General features: G+C 39.1%; 2 protein-coding genes across 5 annotated transcripts in view; one reads left to right on the top strand and one right to left on the bottom strand.

Moving 5' to 3' along the window:
* The window catches only part of LOC137192182 (titin homolog), a 196,854-nt gene that overhangs the window by 112,006 nt on the left and 63,703 nt on the right, over nt 1-21,145 (bottom strand). Inside the window, exons 12-16 of the mRNA XM_067602693.1 lie at nt 13,324-13,381; nt 8,946-9,128; nt 4,079-4,288; nt 2,264-2,410; nt 1,217-1,239 (exon numbers count right to left, since the gene is read on the bottom strand). Of these exons, the coding sequence (XP_067458794.1) occupies nt 1,217-1,239; nt 2,264-2,410; nt 4,079-4,288; nt 8,946-9,128; nt 13,324-13,381 (621 nt within the window). The remainder of the gene's footprint in view (nt 1-1,216; nt 1,240-2,263; nt 2,411-4,078; nt 4,289-8,945; nt 9,129-13,323; nt 13,382-21,145) is intronic.
* The window catches only part of LOC137192205 (interferon-induced protein 44-like), a 116,130-nt gene continuing 114,586 nt past the window's right edge, over nt 19,602-21,145 (top strand). For 3 of the 4 annotated variants that reach the window (XM_067602729.1, XM_067602730.1, XM_067602728.1), the window contains exon 1: nt 19,639-19,822. The gene's annotated coding sequence lies outside the window, so the exon portion shown is untranslated. Of the gene's footprint in view, nt 19,823-21,145 lie in introns of all 4 variants that reach the window. The other variant, XM_067602727.1, reaches the window with a different exon arrangement.

Here is a 21,145-nt window from a genome sequence, read left to right as displayed (position 1 = left end):
ACCAAACGCCACGATTGCTCCAAATCACAAGTGTCTGTTGATTTGGACATTTCATGAAGAACGCTGCTGTAATTTAGCAAAAGTGCTAAAAGCTCTTGCAAATATTGCAGAGATTTCTTTAATTTGCATTTATTTTTAATTTCCTGTGAGTGCATCTTGCTTGTGTGACATCATTTGCAACTCTATACAGTAGAGTCTGGGGGGGCGGTGTGACAGCCCGCCGGACACGCCCCCTCAACTTGACTATCAGTCCTGCCAATGAGAGCCAAGTGAACCCAGCAGCTGAGATGGAGGTAAACCAGCCAAAACCAGCTGGTAACCAGCAGCTACAGCAGGCAGTGAATCACAGAGGAACAGGTTCATTAGCGTCTTCCATCAGAAAGTGCCGCTGTCAATCACAGCTGTCAATCATGACGTTACACCCCCTTTTTATATCATCAAATAACTCATTGAAAACAAACTTAGCAGAAAAAAATGAGCACTTAAACAAACATCAGTGTTATAAGAACGAACCTAAAATGACAGAAACCATCTTGGGGATTAATGTATTTGTAGTGCACTTTTTTAGTTTTCCCCACATATCATCCAAATAGAGGCGTTCAACAATCCTTAAAACTTTTAAGGTCTCCAACTAAAAGCTGTATCAGCCACAGACCAGTTTTGTTTCTGTGACTCACAGAAACTCATCCACATCACCTAATGTTACCGCTACGTGGGGCAAACATGCACAGAAAGAATATATTTATTCCAGCCAGAAAGAAATGATCAGATTAAATGTTTGCATGGTTATTAGGTGCTCATATTTTCCTATTGAATGGATTATCAAAGGTTTACACCACCCTTCTCAACCCGAAAATTCCTTCTGATCTGGTGGTTACATGAGGCATTTTTATTCTGATTATTAGTGGAATATTAGAGTCCATGTAAACGCAGCTATGGACAGCAAAGGTTGTGAAAGAATAAGAGCCCATCAGGTGAGGACGTTTAAATAAAATGTCTTAAAATTAACAACAAAGCTAAATAATTAAAAGCTGTGGCTGAAAGTAAACCAGCAGTGAGGTAAAATCCACAAAAACAGAAGCATCTACATGCTTCAAGTAGTTGTAAATAGTTCTTGTTCTCAGCAGAGCAGACAGGACCACAGCTCCCACAGCTCCCAGTAGATTTTCAGTGTTCAGGACTGAGGAGAGTAAAGCATTAAAGTGTGTTCACTCACCTGTGAGCCAGTTCCAGCATCACCTGAGGACGGAAACAAGTGAGATGTTGTCAGTGATGGAAGAAGTATTCAGATACTTTACTGCAGTAAACAGTGATATAAAAATACTCCATTACAAGTAAAAGTCCTACACAGTAAAAGTACATAAGTATTATGAGCTTGATGTAGTTAAAGTATTGCAGTAAAAGTACATAAGTATTATGAGCTTGATGTAGTTAAAGTATTGCAGTAAAAGTACATAAGTATTATGAGCTTGATGTAGTTAAAGTATTGCAGTAAAAGTACATAAGTATTATGAGCTTGATGTAGTTAAAGTATTGCAGTAAAAGTACATAAGTATTATGAGCTTGATGTAGTTAAAGTATTGCAGTAAAAGTAGTGGTTTGGTCCCTCTGACTGATATATTATTATATATGACATCATTAGATTATTAATAGTGAAGCATCAGTGTTAGAGCAGCATGTTACTGTTGTAGCTGCTGGAGGTGGAGCTAGTTTACACTACTTTATATACAGTTAGCTAGTTTAGTCCAGTGGTTCCCAACCTAGGGGTCGGGCCCCTCCAAAGGGTCAGCAGATAAATCTGAGGGGTCGTGAGCTGATTAATGGGAGAAAGAGGAAAAAATGAATTGGATTAATTTTTCAGAACTTTTTCTCATTTTTGCTTTTTTTGGTGAAATATTGAAGAGTTTTTTCACTTTGGGCCTTAAATATTTAAAATGTGAGAAGTTTAGGGAGGAAATGTGTTTCTGGTGGAAATGCTAACAACACAGAAACATCTGGAATATGAAAACTGATCTGAAAAGTAAGTACAGCTGTCAGATAAATAAAACATATCAGAAATAGCATAAAACAGAAAGTCCTCCAAATTGTATTTAAAGGACAGGTTGATGTTTTAACAAGTCTGTCTTAATTGAACACTGACGTCTCCACATGTTCCTGCTCTCCACACTGACCCTGAAGATATTCTCTCTGAACAACACCACACTGTAACATCTAAAGTTGAAGATAATATGAAGCATAAGACAAGACAAAACACTGAATGCACCTGTACGCTGGAGAAGAAGAGTAACACCAACACCAAGAATAAAACCAATAGCAATCTTGAAGTCCATCTTCCACTGATCTTGTCCGTCAGACTCAGACTTGCTCCCTTCTTGGTTTTCTTGTATGTTGTTCAGTCTTTGTTTATCTGCTGTGGTGTGAAAGAAACAAGCGATATTTTTACCTCATGTTCATAAATGTGATACGACTTATTTGTTGAGTCCAGATTAATCAGCATGAATGGTTTGATTTAATCTGAACGTTGTAAATATTGATCAGGCTGAAAGCTCCTCTGAATCAATCCTTTCCATAACAAAATGTTTCATCTGCGTCTGGATTGATTCAGTCCTGCTGACGTGTAAGAATAATGTGCAGGGGTGCCGACAGGGATTTTGAGCCCCATTAAAAGATCACATTGGGTTCCACCACCACAGGCCACATCAACCCGGCACAACTGCTGTAACCAAACCTCCAGAACCAACTTATTGTATGATACTTATTGACTGTGAGCTGTGAAAACATAACACTGAGCAGACATGCACGCAACATACTGCATACAGTGGAATTCACTATTTGATGTGAGGCTGATACCCCAAACCAGTCTCACATCAGCATGTGTTAGTGTGCACTCACACCCAAAGATTCATGAACGACAAAAGCAGTGAACGCTGGCAACGGAGGGCTTCAGACGCCTTGGCAGCAGCGAGCAGCGTGATGCCAGCGCCAAGAGCGACGAGTTGAAGTTCAGCAGAGTTAAACTTTATGCAAATTAGCGTCAACACTGCTGAAGCAGCAACCAACTGCAGATCAGGATTTGTTTTTCTTCCCACAGCAACCACCTGTACTTAAGTTCCTATCAAATATCTGTTCTGTTACATATTGGCAATGGAAGAGAAATTGATCATTGCAGTCTCTGGTTTCCTGGAGCTGTACAATTCATCATATTTTGTTTATTGTGACATGAAAAAAAGAAATGTGGAAGAAATAGTAGGTTGTCTGGTAAGTGATTAGGCCTGCTATGCAGTATAGTTTATTTTTTAAATGATAGAAATACAGCCTCGTCCTGCATTAGAAAAGTATGCAGTTAAAACAACAAAACAGATAATAGAACAATGGCCAAGTGTCACAGGGAAGAGAACACTGAATATGTCAGAAAGACGCCTAGTGTGTATGTTGGTTAAAAATGTTTAAAATGTAGAAAGTGCAGAAAGTTCAAAGTTCGTCATCTTTCGTCATGGCAGTGGCGAGGTAGACAGTCGAATACATGATTCACGTTACAAAGTAATCCACCAGGAATGTGCACTTGCATGTATGTGATTGGCCAACGCAGCGTGATGTCTGGTTGTGTACCAGCAAAAGTTGACTCTAGTTCAACTTTTTTGTTGGACTGCCACTACTTTCTTTTTGCTCAGCCCTGTGTGGTGCCCTGCAGCATTTTTATAACGAGACCTGAGTACTACAGGAAGGTCAGCTACACCTGCATCCCATGCACTATATTGACAAAAACTGGGAATTCAATAGTTCCCACCTGTACTTGTGAATTCCTTCTCAGTGCAAAAGTGTGACAACGCTGTGGTTAAGGTCTGGTTAGGTTTAGGCACTAAAACCACTTGGTTAGGGTTAGGGAAAGATAATGGTTTGGGTTAAAATGAGTGTGGCAACAGTTAACACCACATTATGGTTTAAATGTGGAAACTGTCGGTTATGAATGCAGTAAAATGCAGTAAAAACATCTGATTAAACAGCAGTCAAATGTGGTATGTCAGGGTACGTAATTACAATTTAAGGTGCTGATAACATCTGAAGCAGGTGTATTTACCGTGTTTCTGGAGCTCTTTCTGTATTTGATCAACTGCCTGATGATTCTTTGGACAGGTCAGTAATCCCCTCTCTGTCTCGTGGAAAAGAACGTGAACATCCAACACAACGTTGTCATACACATCAGACCATCTCTTTCCATCAGTTGAATAGTCAACATCTCTGGTGTGATGCATCAGCACCAGGATCACAGGTTTCTGACCACAGGAGCCTGAAACACCAGAGAAGAACATGAGATTTCTTGAACAGAGGAACCTGCAGGAGAACGTTCTCCTCCTTCAAATAAAACCATGACAGGAGTGTATGTTAGTGATTCTGGCACATTCATGACTTCAATAACTTATTCTTTCCTCCCAGTTCACCTCCAGCCAATCAGAATGTTAGCTAATGAATGCAGCAGCATGTTTACCTGCAGTAATGTCTGACCCTGAATGAAGGATGAGACTCAACAGGATGTTTCAGAACAGTGAGATCGTGTCTAAGTTTCCTCACAAAGTTAAAGTCTGTTTTTCAAATGTAGCCGGAGGTCACTAGCTTAGCTTTAGCACAGATATATTATATTCCTTTAGCTGAGGAACAGAAAGAAAACATGTTTTAAAACTTCATCACAGATTAAAGAGGAAATGGTAGAAAATTCTGACTGAATTTTGGTAGAAAATTCTGACTATTGTTTTACACAATTCCAGATCTTTAATACCTTCAAATGACTTCATGTGTCTCCTTCAAGTGTTCTTTCCACTTAAATAAAAAATACGCTTTGTTTAGGCTCCTCACATATCAAACTGCTACAAGTAAAGATCCTTGAGTTCCTGATGAAGACACAATGGAGCACAAAACAAAGTGTTTCTGCCGCTAAACTAATGAGAAGAATTTACCACAATGGTAAATGGACTGTACTTGTATAGCACCTTTTTAGTCTTCTGGCCACTCAGCGCTTTTACACTACGTGTCACATTCACCCATTTACACACATTCAATTGTTGAATAGGTACAGGGGCCACCATGCAAGGTCCCAACCTGCCCATCAGAGGGAACTAACCATTCACACACATTCATACACTAATGGCACAGCCATCAGGACCAATTAGGGTTTCAGGTACACTTTGACATGCAGACCGGAGGAGCCGGGAATCGAACCACCGATCTTCCGATTAGTGGACGACCCGCTCTACCTCCTGAGCCATATCATACCTCTGAGAAAATATCAGAGAAACAGTCTGATGATGTCAGCATGACAACAACAAAAGTATTATGAAGAATCAGTGTTGAAGATTTTTGAACTTCTTCACACTTTTAAAATAATATTAATATTTGTCCAGTTAACCACCAGCTCCTCCTCTCCACACTCACTGAGCTCGTATCTCAGGATCTGCCCTCCGCTGGTTCATGTCCTACCTGTCAGGAAGATATTTTAGAGTATCTTTGAGGGGAGAAGTGTCCAAACTGCACAACTTATCCACAGGGGTTCCTCAAGTGTCAGTGCTTGGTCCCCTTCTTTTCTCATTATACACCACCTCACCTGGTGCAATCATCTGCTCCCATGGTTTCTCATAGCACTGCTCTTCCTGTCATTCCCACGGGAAGACCACACAGTGTCGGCTAGGATCTCATCATGCTTTGCTGATATATCAGCATGGCTGAAAGAACGCCACCTTCAGCTTAACCTAAGTTCGAGCTCCTTGTCATGCCAGCCAGTCCTTCCATACAACAAAACATCAGCATCCAGCTTGAATCAACCCAACTCATGCCTACAAAGTCTGCCCAGAACTTGGGGGTCATGATCGATGACCAACTAACCTTTAAGGTTCACGTGGCCTCAGTCGCTCAATCCTGTTAATTCGCCATGTACATCATCAGGAAGATCAGACCCTACCTGTCTGAGCATGCAGCACAACTCCTGGTACAGGCTCTCATTATATCACGCATCGACTACTGCAACTCCTTACTGGCCTCCCTGCATGTACACTTAAACCACTGCAGATGATTCAGAACGCAGCGGCACGTCTGGTCTTCAATCAGCCCAAAACAGCACATGTCACCCCGCTGTTGACATCCCTCCACTGGCTCCCAGTTGCTGCCCGCATCAAATTCAAAACCCCGACACTCACTTACAAAACAGCAACTACAATGGCTCCTGCCTACCTGAACTCCCTCATTCAGGTCTAGACTCCCTCCTCCCACTACGCTCTGCCTATGAAAGGCGCCTGGTACCACAACAGGGCTCTAAGTCACTAGCTAGACTCTTCTCCTCTGTAGTTCCCCGGTGGTGGAACGAGTTACCAAACTTTGTTTGAACTGCAGAGTCCTTCTCAATCTTTAAGAAAAGACTAAAGACCCAGAAGGTAGAGAAAAAAACGAAAAAAGACAAAACCCCCCCCCCCCAAAAAAAACATGCTTTTATGAACTCTATGCATTGCCTTGGTGCACTGCCTGTTGGCATCTACATCCTATCGGTCCCAAACTTCAGCTTTATGGCACTTACTCGTGTTGTTGTCTCCTGACTAGATCCCTGCTTGTGTTGTATCAGTCTCATATGTACGTCGCTTTGGATAAAAGCGTCTGCTAAATGAAAAAATGTTAATGTAATGTAAATGTCTTGTGGTAAAAATGAATGATCACATCATCTTTAATATTCTAAGAAGAACCTAAAGACAAATCTTCTGTTAATATCTCCCTTTGTGTTTCACATACATTCACAATCTCAGTAAATTCAAATCAATCAGTATGTTAATCCAAGACAGAGTTGATAGTAGGTGGTAAAAGATGTTAATGTTGTCTGAGTCTGTTGTTGGGACCGGTCTGCAGCATTGCTTGAAAAATATGGCTTTATGGTCTGTGTCAGACTTTTCATGCCTACACCATGTCCATGTGACAGAAGTAGCCCCTCTTTTAGGTACAAGCTCTTTGTTTTGTCTTTGCTGGTCCTTCTCCTGTTTGGAATTACCCTCAAAAGGAAATGAAGACTATACACCACTAAGAGTAATCAAACAGCCAAAAGTCTCCAGACCTGTGGGAGATATGAGATATGATGGGATTGATCACTTCTCTATCCTGTCAGAAAGGCCGATGCAGGATGTGTCAGGATGGACAGACCTCCATCATGTGTCAGAAGTGCAAAGTGAGGTTTTGCATTGTCACTGTTCAAACTGCTCACAACTGTTTACTCAGCTTCCATTGCTGATAGGATATTGCTAGTGTAGGGGAGGCTTTGTGTATTTACAGTAAAAAACCTCAATGTCCTTGTTTTATGTGATTTTATAGCACGTTTGGTAACTGCTTTGGTGTTCTGAACTCAGTGTCGGCACTGGCTGACAAACTGTAATAATAAAGGCACTCAGACTGCAACTTCTCATATTTCCTCCAAACGAACCATTGTTGTTCCTTCCATACACTTAAAATGCACCACTTCCTGTGCAGCAGAGGATTTTCCCCCTCATACATGTTTATAACAGCAAATGTAAAAACTTTAGTGAAGTCACTATAGGTTGAATCACTATTGTATGGGATGAATTTAGAGCAAAATGAACATTTACTTGTTATTACTTAAACTGTAAGAAGCCACTGCATTCCACTCTTGTATAAAATGTTGCCACTACAGGGAAGATGGTTGTATAAAAACAGGAATAAGTTGTTTTGTTCATAAATGTTTGTTAAATAGTTTGTTGTTTATTCAGAGACTAAATTTGTTTCCAGCCTTCAAAACATGTGAATAACTATGTTTTGTTCAGTTTTTGTCACTTTTTTAAAATGTTGTTTGCAAAGCATGAAAGAAAGTAGCTAACTAGTTGTTTATAAAATGTTTAAAAGTTGATGTGAACTATTAAAACGGGGGAAAATGTTAAATTTATACCTGAAATAGGAAAAGAATCTCAGGAGACACAGAGTTTTAATAGAAAAATAAACCTCATATTTTGAAAAAAAATCATGAAATTGTGTCTTTTTAGCTGTGATACATTAGAAAATAGCAATTAATTAATTTTCAAAAATATTTATATGTGCTTTTCCATTTAAGGGTTAAAAGTTACCAGCGTGACATTTCTGTTCATCCGTTCATGAAATGCAGATATTTTTCATTTAAATGGAGGAATTAAAACTGTGTTTGAACGGGGCAGATAGCAGACTTGTGTTATTTAAATGAAGCTGATTATATTATTAATTATATTATTAATAAGTCTATGGTATGACCTAAACAGCCGGGTTCAGAAGGGCGTGCCCTCGGTTTGCATGCTTCTCTTCATGTGGGAGCATTTAACATTATTAGATGATAAGAGGTCATATTTATCAGGAATTAAACAAGACTTGTGTTGATATAATTATCTACAGCAGTTTTGACTATAAAAGGAAAAACTGTGAGCGACTGTTCTTCAGTGAACTCGCTGCTCCTCCTGTCATTTAAATCCCGTCTAGACTGACATCCTCATATTTTAAAGGTTTTTACTTCTGCTGCATTTAATCAGCTCAGAGTGAAATTTGACTTTTGTGTTCAAATGTTTTTGCTGATCTGACAGATGGAAACATGCTAACAGCAACATATCGGCCTGTTTGAACCAAGATGACGACAGAAACAAATAAAAGCATCAGGAGAGCAAAACCCCATCAAAGCTGATCAGATGTGCTGCTGTAATGTCAGCTACAGGTTGGTGCTGCTGTGTACTGCTGAATGTCCATCTCTGTTACAGACAAGATCCATGGTTCACTCATTTCATTCCCCACCTCCCCCTGTGATGTTCATCCTGACTGAAAGAAGCTTCAGACTCAACATGAACTCTGGTTCTGAGTGTTGATCTGCAGAATCTGATCTGAACATGATGTCTGAGCTGCACAGATTTCAGTCAGAACAAGTTAGAAACAACAAGTCTTTCCTTCACCTGTAATGTCTGTCATGGCTGCCTCCACATCTGATCCAACACGAGACGTGATTGGACAGAAGACGATAACCACGTGGCTTTCCTGCAGGTCTCTGGTGGTTTCAACATTCTTCACTTTGTCCAGTAGGACTTGATGGGCTCCAAAAGTTTTACCAGTAACCACCGAGTACACCTTCACCTTTGCTGAAAGATGAACACATTGTTAAAGTTTATACATTTGCCAAACTTACATGAACCTAGTAGAGAAATAAAATCCATGTGTACTGTAAACTCAGCTGAAAATGACAAAGTAGAATTCACTGTCTGCAGCAAAACATCATATTTAAGATCATCACATATTTTGTTTGTGAGTTGTAATCTGTAAAACTGTCACGATTTCCCTCTGAAATGTAGCAGAGTACAGGTAATAAAAAACAGCCTTCATACCTGTCGTAGTGGTCTTTGTTCTACCATTGTGTTATCTCTCCCTGTGTGTGGCCTATGAACCTATTGTTAGGGTTTATGTATGTGTGAGACAGAGCTCAGAAAAACACATTCAGGTACATTGTTCTATGTCAGTTTTATTTATATAGCAGCAAATCACAACAGCAGTTATCTCAGGGCACTTTTAATATAGCAGTGGTCTATATGGTTTATCAAAGTGGTGCTGCTGTACCTAGCTGTCCAAGATGGCAGACCGGCTCAACCAATTATATTTAGGGATACGGTGGTGACTGGGTCCACCCACTTACTGCCAAAAAGAAAAAACACTTCCGAGCGAGCAGGTAAAAGTTTTGTAGCAGGAGACGGGTGACTGGAGTAGTGTACTCGGAAACAATCACATGCTCCTCCACATTCTGCACATGTTCAGTGCATTGTTTCCCCCTAACAGACTACAATATTGCTTGTACGAGCAAAAATAAGATTCATGAGCGGCTGTTTGAGTTGCACGTGCGACTCCTTTACATCCATACATTGTTATCATTTGCACTTGCAGATTTTGCCAGAGATATGCCATCATACTTAATCCAAATCCTGAAGGTCCTGAGTGAAAACTATTGATTGATCAGATGAAATGATTAATCTGATGTGAATGACAGTTGAAATGGAGAATGTGACTCCTGATCCTCTAGAGAGAAGATGTCTCACTCTGTTGGAGTTGTTGTAACTACAGAAACACTATTTGTGTTACAGAGTGGAGCTTCTTCCCTCATAGATGATCTTTGACACACAAACTGACAACAGATGAGTTTAATTTTGTCATCGTTATTCACAGAATTAAATAGACAATGCACTCTAAAATGTGTTTTTTGAGCTGTAATCTAAATTATAACTGTACTGTGATGAAACACATCAATGCTGCTGTTATATACATATATTAATATTGACATTGACACCAAATGTATAAAAACCAGCATTTCATGGGTTAAAAATGGCTCAACTGCTGTTTAAAATCAGCCCTGAAAAGGCGGGAACAATGCTGACGTAGAGTCGACCGTTTGGGAGTTCTCTGCATCATGAAATTAATAGAAATGGTAGAATGATGACCAAGCCCCCAGGAACGGCGCCGGGCTGTGAAGCCAATTTGACATGGTAGCCAAACTGTGTAATTACATATACGATCATATACATACGATATTGGGCCCTAAAAGACTTTTTCCCATAAACTTACATTGTGAAAGAGATGTCTGTAAATCAATGGATAATTCTGAGCATCACAACTCCCACGAAATTACTCGTCTCACTATCAGAATTTGATCCATTCGGTTCGATCACATTTCAAAATTCTAGAGGAGCCGCATGACTGACTTGTTTTAGTAGCCGGCTCGGCTGGCGAAAGTCACTAATGCACTTGCTCTATGGGCCTAACAGAGGCGGAAGTGATGCTGAAGAAGTTGAACTTTTTTGGCTTCATGCGCCACTGAGCAACTTTCATAGGAATGAACAAGGCCCCGCCTCCGACGCTGTATCCAGTTCTCTTTATACATCCATGATGATAATGCCTTCCTCTCCCCGCCACCACTTTTGAGTGGTTGTCTAAACACTGTTATATCTTTGAAGAGAAGTTTTTTGTCATTATTGTGTTTTACATATTGTGAAAAGTGGCTGATTGAGGAAGTCAGAGCTCGAATTCAAACCTTCTTTGTTCACCTAGAATGTTGAAATCCCTCAGATATTAACATTCTAGGTGAACTCTTTTATTAGACTACCTTGTTTGGTTGTTAGTCCTGGTTCCCGGGTGGTGCCCTGTAATTGTTAAATCATATTAATAATTTTTTTGTTTTAATTATTTAATTATTGCTAATAACCAGCTGTGCTCCTCACAAATCTGACAGTTGATGTCCCCATGTGAGGCTCTCTAATGGTTGGTGCCCTGTATTATTAATCAATATTAATAATTTCTTGATTTTATTATTTATTTAATTCATAAGTATCTCTGATAATTATGAATTATTACTAACGACCAAATGCACTCCTGCCAGATCCAACATATTGGTGTCCTGTGTGAGGCTATCATAATATCAGCCTTTTTGTCCCCCCTTGTGAGGTCCTTTAATAGTTGGTGCCCAAATTATTAATGAATATTAATATTTTGATTATTATTACTAATAACCAAACACACTCCTACCAGTGTTCTCTTTGTACATCCATGATGATAATGCTCTCCTCTCCCCATCCCCACTCTTGAGTGTGAGTCTGCGCAGCCCACCCGCCAGCATTGCCAGATGGACGATAATTATCATATTTGTATGATAATTTTGCCTTCTTTACGATTAAGAATGCCAAAAATCCCATAATGTATAATAATTTGGTAATTTTGTGACAGTAGTATAGAAGTTATAATAAGTCTCATTTTAATTTATTTCCCAACACAATCAGGATAATAAATTATGGATCCTACATCTGTGTTTACACATCTCTTCTCATGTGACATCCTTCCAGCCAATCACGCTTGTTGTGATGAAGCTTGATTGGTTGGCTCGCTCATTCAAAGACAATCTGCACCAGAAATAGCTTACTGCTGAACAGACTGATGGAGTTATGGACACAAAATTTTACAACAGATGTAAGCATGTTATTTATTTAATTTGCATGTAGATGCTGAACCGGCTACAGCTCGTGTTGTTACAGTTTACTATTAAAGCCTTTAGTTTAACAGCTGTTGTTTTCAGTGGCGGGACATTTTTATTTGAGTGAGTCCTGAAAGACCCACTTCCATGCATCATATAACTGCGTCAGCAATTTTTAAATTTTTTTTTAAATAATGAGGCTAGATTTGTAGATCAAAAAGTTGTTTGTCTCAATAAACATGTTTTCTGAAATTACACATTTAGGCCTATTTTTTCTCTCGGTTATGACTCGTGTACAGTAAATTTCCTCAAAACAGGATAACTCTTAAACTCTCCGGCTGTCTGTTCCTGCAGTTACCAGCTGGTAAACTCTGGTTTTAAAATGTTAAATCACAGTGCAAATGGAGCTCCACCATTACTGAACCTGTCTGCTGCAGAGCTGCAGAGCTGTGGTTGGACACTGCAATTTAACAATGTAAAAGAAGATTTTACCAGCTAATAACTGCAGAAACAGACAGCTGGAGAGTTAAAGAGCTACAAGCGCTACAGGATGAAATGCAAAGAGGATTTTTGTTGTTTTTGTGGCGGCTAGCAATGTTTCCTCTTGCAGACAGTCACAGGCAGATCTACTCCAGCAGGTCAGTGCTGCTGTTAGCTCCTGAAGGTAATAAATAAAGTTAAAAACAGACAGGTTTAAAAGTGACTTCAGGCTTGTTTAAATGTCGTTGCACTGTTTGTCCTTCTCTCATCATTATTATTACTATTATTATTATTATCATCATCATCATTTTTCTCTGGCCAGGGGATGTCACTGAGTGACTCCGGCCCCCTCTCAGCTTCTTGCCCATTTATTTAAAATCATTTTTCAATGATTAATTATGCTCAGACTGGGGGTGAAGTTACTGTTTAATTAGTGACAGCTGACCTGCATAGCTGAGTTGAGTTTCTTCTTCAGGAATAAATCCTGTTTCTCCCTCCAGGCAAGGAAACACTTGATATCAGCACCTCTGTGCTCTTTATGAATGCAGTGGACCAGAGCCTAAAGAAGTTGGATACTGTTCACCACTGTGAACATGTTTCATTACTGGCTGTATCTTGTACATCACTGTACTCTGTATGCTGCTGCTAAAAATAAACTCTTCCAGTGATCCAAATAGGCCTATAGGCTGCCCCAAACACCTGCAGGGCTTCTTCTTCTTCCTGTGGTGATGCTGATGAGTTTGTCTTTTAAACTGCTGAAAGTGGCGCTTAGTGCAGCTAAACATGAGAAGCTGCCGGCTGAAACAACAAACATTAATATAACAATAATTATAAATAATTGTACATACGCATGAAACTTTCTTCTGGTATTAAATCTTTTAGTTCCTGTAAGTTCTCCATCAGGTTCTGAAACACAAAACCAGAAGTGAGGAAATGCACACACACACACACACACACACACACACACACACACACACACACACACACACACACACACACACACACACACGTATTGTAAGCATTATTTTCATGGATCATAAAAGTCTATATGGCTCTTACTGATGGAAGCATATAGATGACAGAGGAACTGAGGGAGAACAGAACTAATTAGATCACTGTTGAATCAACATATTGATTGTTAACATAAATGTCTTGAGGACATCAAGAGTTGGATGGCACAAAACTTCCTGCAGCTAAACGAGAGCAAGACTAAAGTTAATTTCATCACACAGACTCTGAGGACTTTAATTAATGTGGATGATGATTCAGGAGGTCTGTCTCCCTTTGGTTCAGTCCTGCAGCTCCACCTGCCCATTCAGCCTTTCTGTGGAAGTATTGTTAACTTTGTTAAACACTGAGGCAGCAGTGGACTGTTGCTGACTCTCTTAACATTAACAACAAAACTACAAAAAGCTGTGGCTGAAAGTAAACCAGCAGTGAGTTAAAATCCACAAAAATAGAAGCTTCTAAATGCTTCAAATAGTTAGTTTTTGTGGACAGGACCACAGCTCCCACAGCTCCCACAGCTCCCAGTACAGTTTCAGTGCTCAGGACTGATAAAGGTGAAACATAACAACATGTTCACTCACCGGCCAGATGGTGTCAATAACACCTGTTGATGGAAACAGGTGAGAAGTTGTTAGCGGTGGAGGAAGTACTCAGATCATTTACTGCAGTAAAAGTACTAATACAGAAAATAAAAATACTCCATTACAAGTAAAAGTCCTGCATGAAAAATCCCACTACAGTAAAAGTACATAAGTATTATGAGCTTGATGTAGTTAAAGTATTGCAGTAAAAGTAGTGGTTTGGTCCCTCTGACTGATATATTATTATATATGACATCATTAGATTATTAATAGTGAAGCATCAGTGTTAGAGCAGCATGTTACTGTTGTAGCTGCTGGAGGTGGAGCTAGTTTACACTACTTTATATGCAGTTAGCTAGTTTAGTCCAGTGGTTCCCAACCTAGGGGTCGGGCCCCTCCAAAGGGTCAGCAGATAAATCTGAGGGGTCGTGAGATGATAAAAAAAATGAATTTGATTCATTTTTCAGAACTTTTTTTAAGTAAAGTAAATGTCCTGTATTGAAGAGATTTTCCTCTTTGGGCCTTAAATATTTAAAATGTTGTGAGAAGTTTAGAGAGGAAATGTCTCTTTGGTGGAAATGCTAACAACACAGAAACATCTGGAACATGACAAGGACACACAACTACACTGATTTTATACAAGAGAAACAACTACACAGTGATTTATCATCATATTTTGGAACCTCTGGTTTAATCTTAAAAATGTGAGATTTATAAGTTTATGTTATTTTATGTAAAACTGATCTGAAAAGTAAGTACAGCTGTCAAATAAATATAATGTATCAGAAGTATCAAGAAGCAAAAACAGAAATTTAAGTAAAGTTCAAGTCTCCAAATTGTATTTAAAGGACAGGTTGATGTTTTAACAAGTCTGTCTTAATTGAACACTGATGTCTCCACATGTTCCTGCTCTCCACACTGACCCTGAAGATATTCTCTCTGAACAACACCACACTGTAACATCTAAAGTTGAAGATAATATGAAGCTTAAGACAAGACAAAACATTGAATGTACCTGTACGCCAGAAACGAAGAGCAACTAAAAGTCCAACAACACCAACAACAGCAAAAACAATCTTGGAGTTCATCTTCCACTGATCTTGTCCGTCAGACTCAGACTTGCTCCCTTCTTGGTTTTCTTGTATATTGTTCAGTCTGTGTTTATCTGCTGTGGTGTGAAAGAAACAAGCGATTAGTAAAATGTGTTCCACAGATTTTCTCTGAGAGATCCTGAAAGCAGCGAGTTGTGGCTCACAGCTGGCAAATTGGACATAAATACAACGTTTGCAGCTCAGTAGAAGAGAAGCTCTGAGAACAACAAAAACCAGCTGATGAGGACGTCAGTGTGTGAATAAATACATGAATGTGCTTCAGTCTGTAACATGTGAATCTACACACGACTACCAGAATTTTTCCCTCCACAAGAAGATCTGGAGAAACAAAAAGCTGGAAACTGTGATGTTTGGTGAAGGTGTACAATCCCATGAGATCACTTAAACACTTCAATAAATACACTGCTCAAAAAAAAATTAAGGGAACACTTAATCATTACAGTATAACACCAAGTCAGTTGAACTTCAGGGATATCAATCTGTCCAGTTAGGAAGCACAAGTGATTGTGAATCAATTTCACCTGCTTTAGTGCAAATGAAAGTGACAACAGGTGCAATGGAGAGGCAAAAGCAAGACAACCCCCAAAAAGGGAATGGTTTTGCATGTGGTGGCCACAGACTATTGCTCTCTCTTGATCCTTCCTGACTGAGTCTTGTGTTCTGCTAGTGTCCTTGTCAATACTGGTAGCATCAGGTGGTACCTTCAGCCCAACCAAGTTGCACAGGTAGTCCAGCTCCTCCAGAATGTCACATCCATATGTGCGGTCGCAAGAAGGTTTGCTGTGTCTCCCAGCACAGTCTCAAGAGCACAGAGGAGATACCAGGAGACCGGCTGTTACATGAGGAGAGCTTCACAGGGTCGTAGAAGGGCATCAACCCAGCAGCGGGACCGGTATCTGCTCCTTTGTGTGAGGAGGAACAGGAGGAGCACTGCTAGAGCCCTACAAAATGACCTCCAGCAGGCTACTGGTGTGCACGTTTCTGACCAAACTGTCAGAAACAGACTCCATGAGGGTGGCATGAGGGCCCAACATCCTCTAGTGGGACCTGTGCTCACAGCCCAGCACCGTGCAGCTCGATGGCATTCGCCAGAGAATACCAGAATTGGCAGGTCCGCCACTGGCGCCCCGTTCTCTCCACAGATGAGAGCAGGTTCACACTGAGCACATGTGACAGGCGAAAGAGTCTGGAGATGCCATGATAAACGTTATGCTGCCTGTAACATCATCCAGCATGACTGGTTTGGTGGTGGGTCAGTGATGTTCTGGGGAGACATATCCTTGGAGGGTCGCACAGACCTCCATGTGTGATTTAAGTGTTCCCTTCATTTTCTTGAGCAGTGTACATTCATTCATTCTGCTGAAAGTCTCTTACCTCGTTGACCCTTCCTGTTGGATTCTGGACAAAAACATAAAAACATCAAGCAGAAATAGTTTCATTAAATCCTCAAACACGACCATCATAAAATATAAATACTCACAATGTTACAGGTTTTACCTCACGTTCATGAATGTGATACGACTCATTTGTTGAGTCCAGATTAACCAGGATGAATGGTTTGATTAAATGTGAATATTATAAAAACTGATCAGGCTGAAAGCTCCTCTGAATTGATCCTTTTCATAACAAAATGTTTCATCTGCATCTGGACTGATTCAGTCCTGCTGACATGAGAATAAATCCTGAAGCATCACATCAGAGTCAGACTCAGGTCCACTGAGGTATTTATCACAGTGCTGCAGCACCATCTGCAGGTGACACTTGGTATGTGCACGTGGCCTCTAAGTTCAGCTCAGTGAATCATATGGAAGCAAATCTTTGACAGAATCATTTGAATTATATCAGCAACTGACTACCAACATTTCAAGTTTATTCAGTCCTGAATACTAAATGTTGAAATTTAAATACCACTGAATTTACTGAACTGAAATATTGACTTTGAAAACCATCTTTCTAAATCTACTATATGTGTTCTCAATAATCACTGAAAAGGTGTGCAATTTCAAAAACTTTATTTCCAGTATATATTTATTTTAGGGTTCAGATAGAAAATTCGGTTAATATTCAAAAGTTGTATTCAAGTCCTTCTATTTCAATAAGCTCAATTTAGATTTAAAAATTCAAGTAAAAAAACTCTGGTTGCTCAAATACACTTCATGTAATTCAGACGCTAAAATTCAAGATGTAAAATTCAGATCTGAACATCCGGGATTACATATTTACTTTTACACACACACACACACACACACACATATATATGTATGTATATATAAACTTCAAAGCACAATCAAGTGAACATTTCAAGGTGTTTGGGTTGTATGCTGGTTCTTAAGCTTCTTAATCGGCATATTAACCATAACACACAAACCTGTCTTCCAAGAAAAAGGGATATGAGACGTTTTTAGTCAGATGATGTTTCTAATTCAGCATGTTTGAAACTTAAGAATGGTGATATGTTCACTAGTAGATTTGTAGGTGCAACATGTTCTGTCTGTCTTACTTACATTTAACATTTATTTTCATACACTAATTGGGAGTCAGGAGGATGAGTGTGAACGAACATTTTCAATGTGACAACTTGAAGTGATATTTTTGACCATGTTGTGCATGTTTATATATCCTGCATGAAACAACACAGTAAGAACGACTGTGGTGAAGTATCTAAGATGAGCTTTTTGTAGTCCATCTTCAGAACATTGTAGTTTCACTACAGCAGACCCACGTCAATAACATCCGCCGCCACATAATTACGTAGCCCAGTGTAGGTGCAGGGGTCAAGGAAAAGTGGTTAGGAAAAGATGATAGGACGTGCTTTTCAACTGATTTTGAACTCTTGAATATTAAGTGCCAGAATTTTCTAAATTTCAGAACCCTAATATAAACATATACAGGAAATTTAAGTTTTTGATAATGCAGAATTTGAAAGTGACTGAAATTCAGACCACATGAATTCAGAAAGATGGTTTTAAGACAAATGTTTCAGTGCAGTAAATTCAGTGATATTTAAATTTCAGTAGTGATTCAATTTAGTAAATGTTGGTATTCATATAATTCAAATTATATTTGCTTCCATAGAATCACACCTGCATGAATTCCACTCACAGTTCATCAATATGAAGAAAAACACATGAACAAGTCTTCAGCTCAGTGAAATATGTGATAAATGAATCAGATGATATGTGACACACACTTTGTCTCCTGTGTACAGATTTATACACTCTGAACATCACTGGGTTAAAGTTTAATCCAGTTTGGATCAATACAGCAGCAACAACATCAGGTTAACTTTATCAATCTGTTACTGTGAGCCAGTGTTACACACAACAAGCTTTAACTAAAAACTGTCACAGATTGATTGTTTCTACAAAACGATTCAAAAGAGACACAAGTTATTCACAATCAATAACAAACTGTGACATGTCGGTTTAAACAGAGTAGATTATAACAAGCTTTAGTTTGTGTAAATAATAAAAATAACAGTAAAACTGGCTCAGAACAACATTAACTCAGTATTGTATCGACTCAGACTGGGTCAAACTCTAACAGTGATGTTTGAACGCTACTCTGTCAGAGAGACTTCCAACACGGCTCAGTGTGTTTCTAGGACCTCTCACCCCTCCATCAGTCCTTCCTTTTACTGCCAGCAGGTCGATGCTACAAAGTCCCAGAAAAACATCTACAAACATCTTTTATTCCCTCTGCGATCATCACACTGAACAAACTAAAACAGACACTGTTCTCTGTCCTGTTTAACTCTGCTCTTGTCAGTTGTAGTTTTAACTGTTATGTTTTTATCTCTTATCTTTAGTGTGATAAAAGATTGAATTACGTTTGAATAATCTCAAAACTAAAATCCTTAAAGTTAAAGAAGCTGTAAAACAGCTCGTCATGTGACTTCATTAACATAAAACCTTCATTAACCACAGAGAGCATGTAGTGCTAACATGCTAACATGCTAACATAATGCAGCACACGAAATAAATAAACTGAGGAGAGAAATCTTTACCTGCAGCTTTCTGTCACTCTGCTGGTCTTCTTCTTCTGCAGCAGCAAAGTGGAGACAAACACGAGTCGTTTAAACGTTCCTCCTGCTTTAAGTTTCAAAAAACATTTGACGGATAAGAAAAGCAGCAACTGCTTTCAGACCGTCAGTGTTACTTTCACTTTCACTGTGTGTGTGTGTGTCTGTGTGTGTGTGTGTATGTGTGTGTATGTATGTATGTGTGTGTGTGAATGTATGTATGTATGTGTGTGTGTGTGTGTGTGTGTGTGTGTGTGTATGTGTGTGTATGTATGTGTGTTTGTGTATGTGTGTGTGTGTGTGTGTGAATGTATGTATGTATGTGTGTGTGTGAATGTATGTATGTATGTGTGTGTGTGTGTGTGTGTGTGTATGTATGTGTGTTTGTGTATGTGTTAGTGTGTGTGTGTATGTATGTATGTGTGTGTGTGAATGTATGTATGTATGTGTGAACTCACATAGTGAAAGTGAAAGTCACACTGACGGTCTGAAAGCAGTTGCTGCTTTTCTTATCCGTCAAATGTTTTTTGAAACTTAAAGCAGGAGGAACGTTTATACGACTCGTGTTTGTCTCCACTTTGCTGCTGCAGAAGAAGAAGACCAGCAGAGTGACAGAAAGCTGCAGGTAAAGATTTCTCTCCTCAGTTTATTTATTTCATGTGCTGCATGATGTTAGCATGTTAGCATGTTAGCACTACATGCTCTCTGTGGTTAATGAAGGTTTTATGTTAATGAAGTCACATGACGAGCTGTTTTACAGCTTCTTTAACTTTTAGGATTTTAGTTTTGAGATTATTCAAACGTTTGTTTCATCATTAACAGGAAACTGTTTCTTTTTATTGATCATATGGACATACTGTGAATCTTTTATCACACTAAAGATAAGAGATAAAAACAAAACAGTTAAAACTACAACTGACAAGAGCAGAGTTAAACAGGACAGAGAACAGTGTCTGTTTTAGTTTGTTCAGTGTGATGATCGCAGAGGGAATAAAAGATGTTTGTAGATGTTTTTCTGGGACTTTGTAGCATCGACCTGCTGGCAGTAAAAGGAAGGACTGATGGAGGGGTGAGAGGTCCTAGAAACACACTGAGCCGTGTTGGAAGTCTCTCTGACAGAGTAGCGTTCAAACATCACTGTTAGAGTTTGACCCAGTCTGAGTCGATACAATACTGAGTTAATGTTGTTCTCAGCCAGTTTTACTGTTATTTTTATTATTTACACAAACTAAAGCTTGTTATAATCTACTCTGTTTAAACTGACATGTCACAGTTTGTTATTGATTGTTAATAACTTATGTCTCTTTTGAATCGTTTTGCAGAAACAATCAATCTGTGACAGTTTTTAGTTAAAGCTTGTTGTGTGTAACACTGGCTCACAGTAACAGATTGATAAAGTTAACCTGATGTTGTTGCTGCTGTATTGATCCAAACTGGATTAAACTTTAACCCAGTGATGTTCGGAGTGTATAAATCTGTACACAGGAGACAAAGTGTGTGTCACATATCATCTGATTCATTTATCACATATTTCACTGAGCTGAAGACTTGTTCATGTGTTTTTCTTCATATTGATTAACTGTGAGTGGAATTCATGCAGGTGTGATTCTATGGAAGCAAATATAATTTGAATTATATGAATACCAACATTTACTAAATTGAATCACCACTGAAATTTAAATATCACTGAATTTACTGCACTGAAACATTTGACTTAAAACCATCTTTCTGAATTCATGTGGTCTGAATTTCAATCACTTTCAAATTCTGCATTATCAAAAACTTAAATTTCCTGTATATGTTTATATTAGGGTTCTGAAATTTAGAAAATTCTGGCGCTTAATATTCAAGAGTTCAAAATCAGTTGAAAAGCACGTCCTATCATCTTTTCCTAACCACTTTTCCTTGACCCCTGCACCTACACTGGGCTACGTAATTATGTGGCGGC

Source organism: Thunnus thynnus, chromosome 11, assembly GCF_963924715.1.
Source record: "Thunnus thynnus chromosome 11, fThuThy2.1, whole genome shotgun sequence".
In the NCBI taxonomy this organism is placed as follows: Eukaryota; Metazoa; Chordata; class Actinopteri; order Scombriformes; family Scombridae; genus Thunnus; species Thunnus thynnus.
The sequence above is the reverse complement of the archived record's forward strand: the minus strand, read 5'-3'. Positions and strand labels throughout refer to the sequence as shown.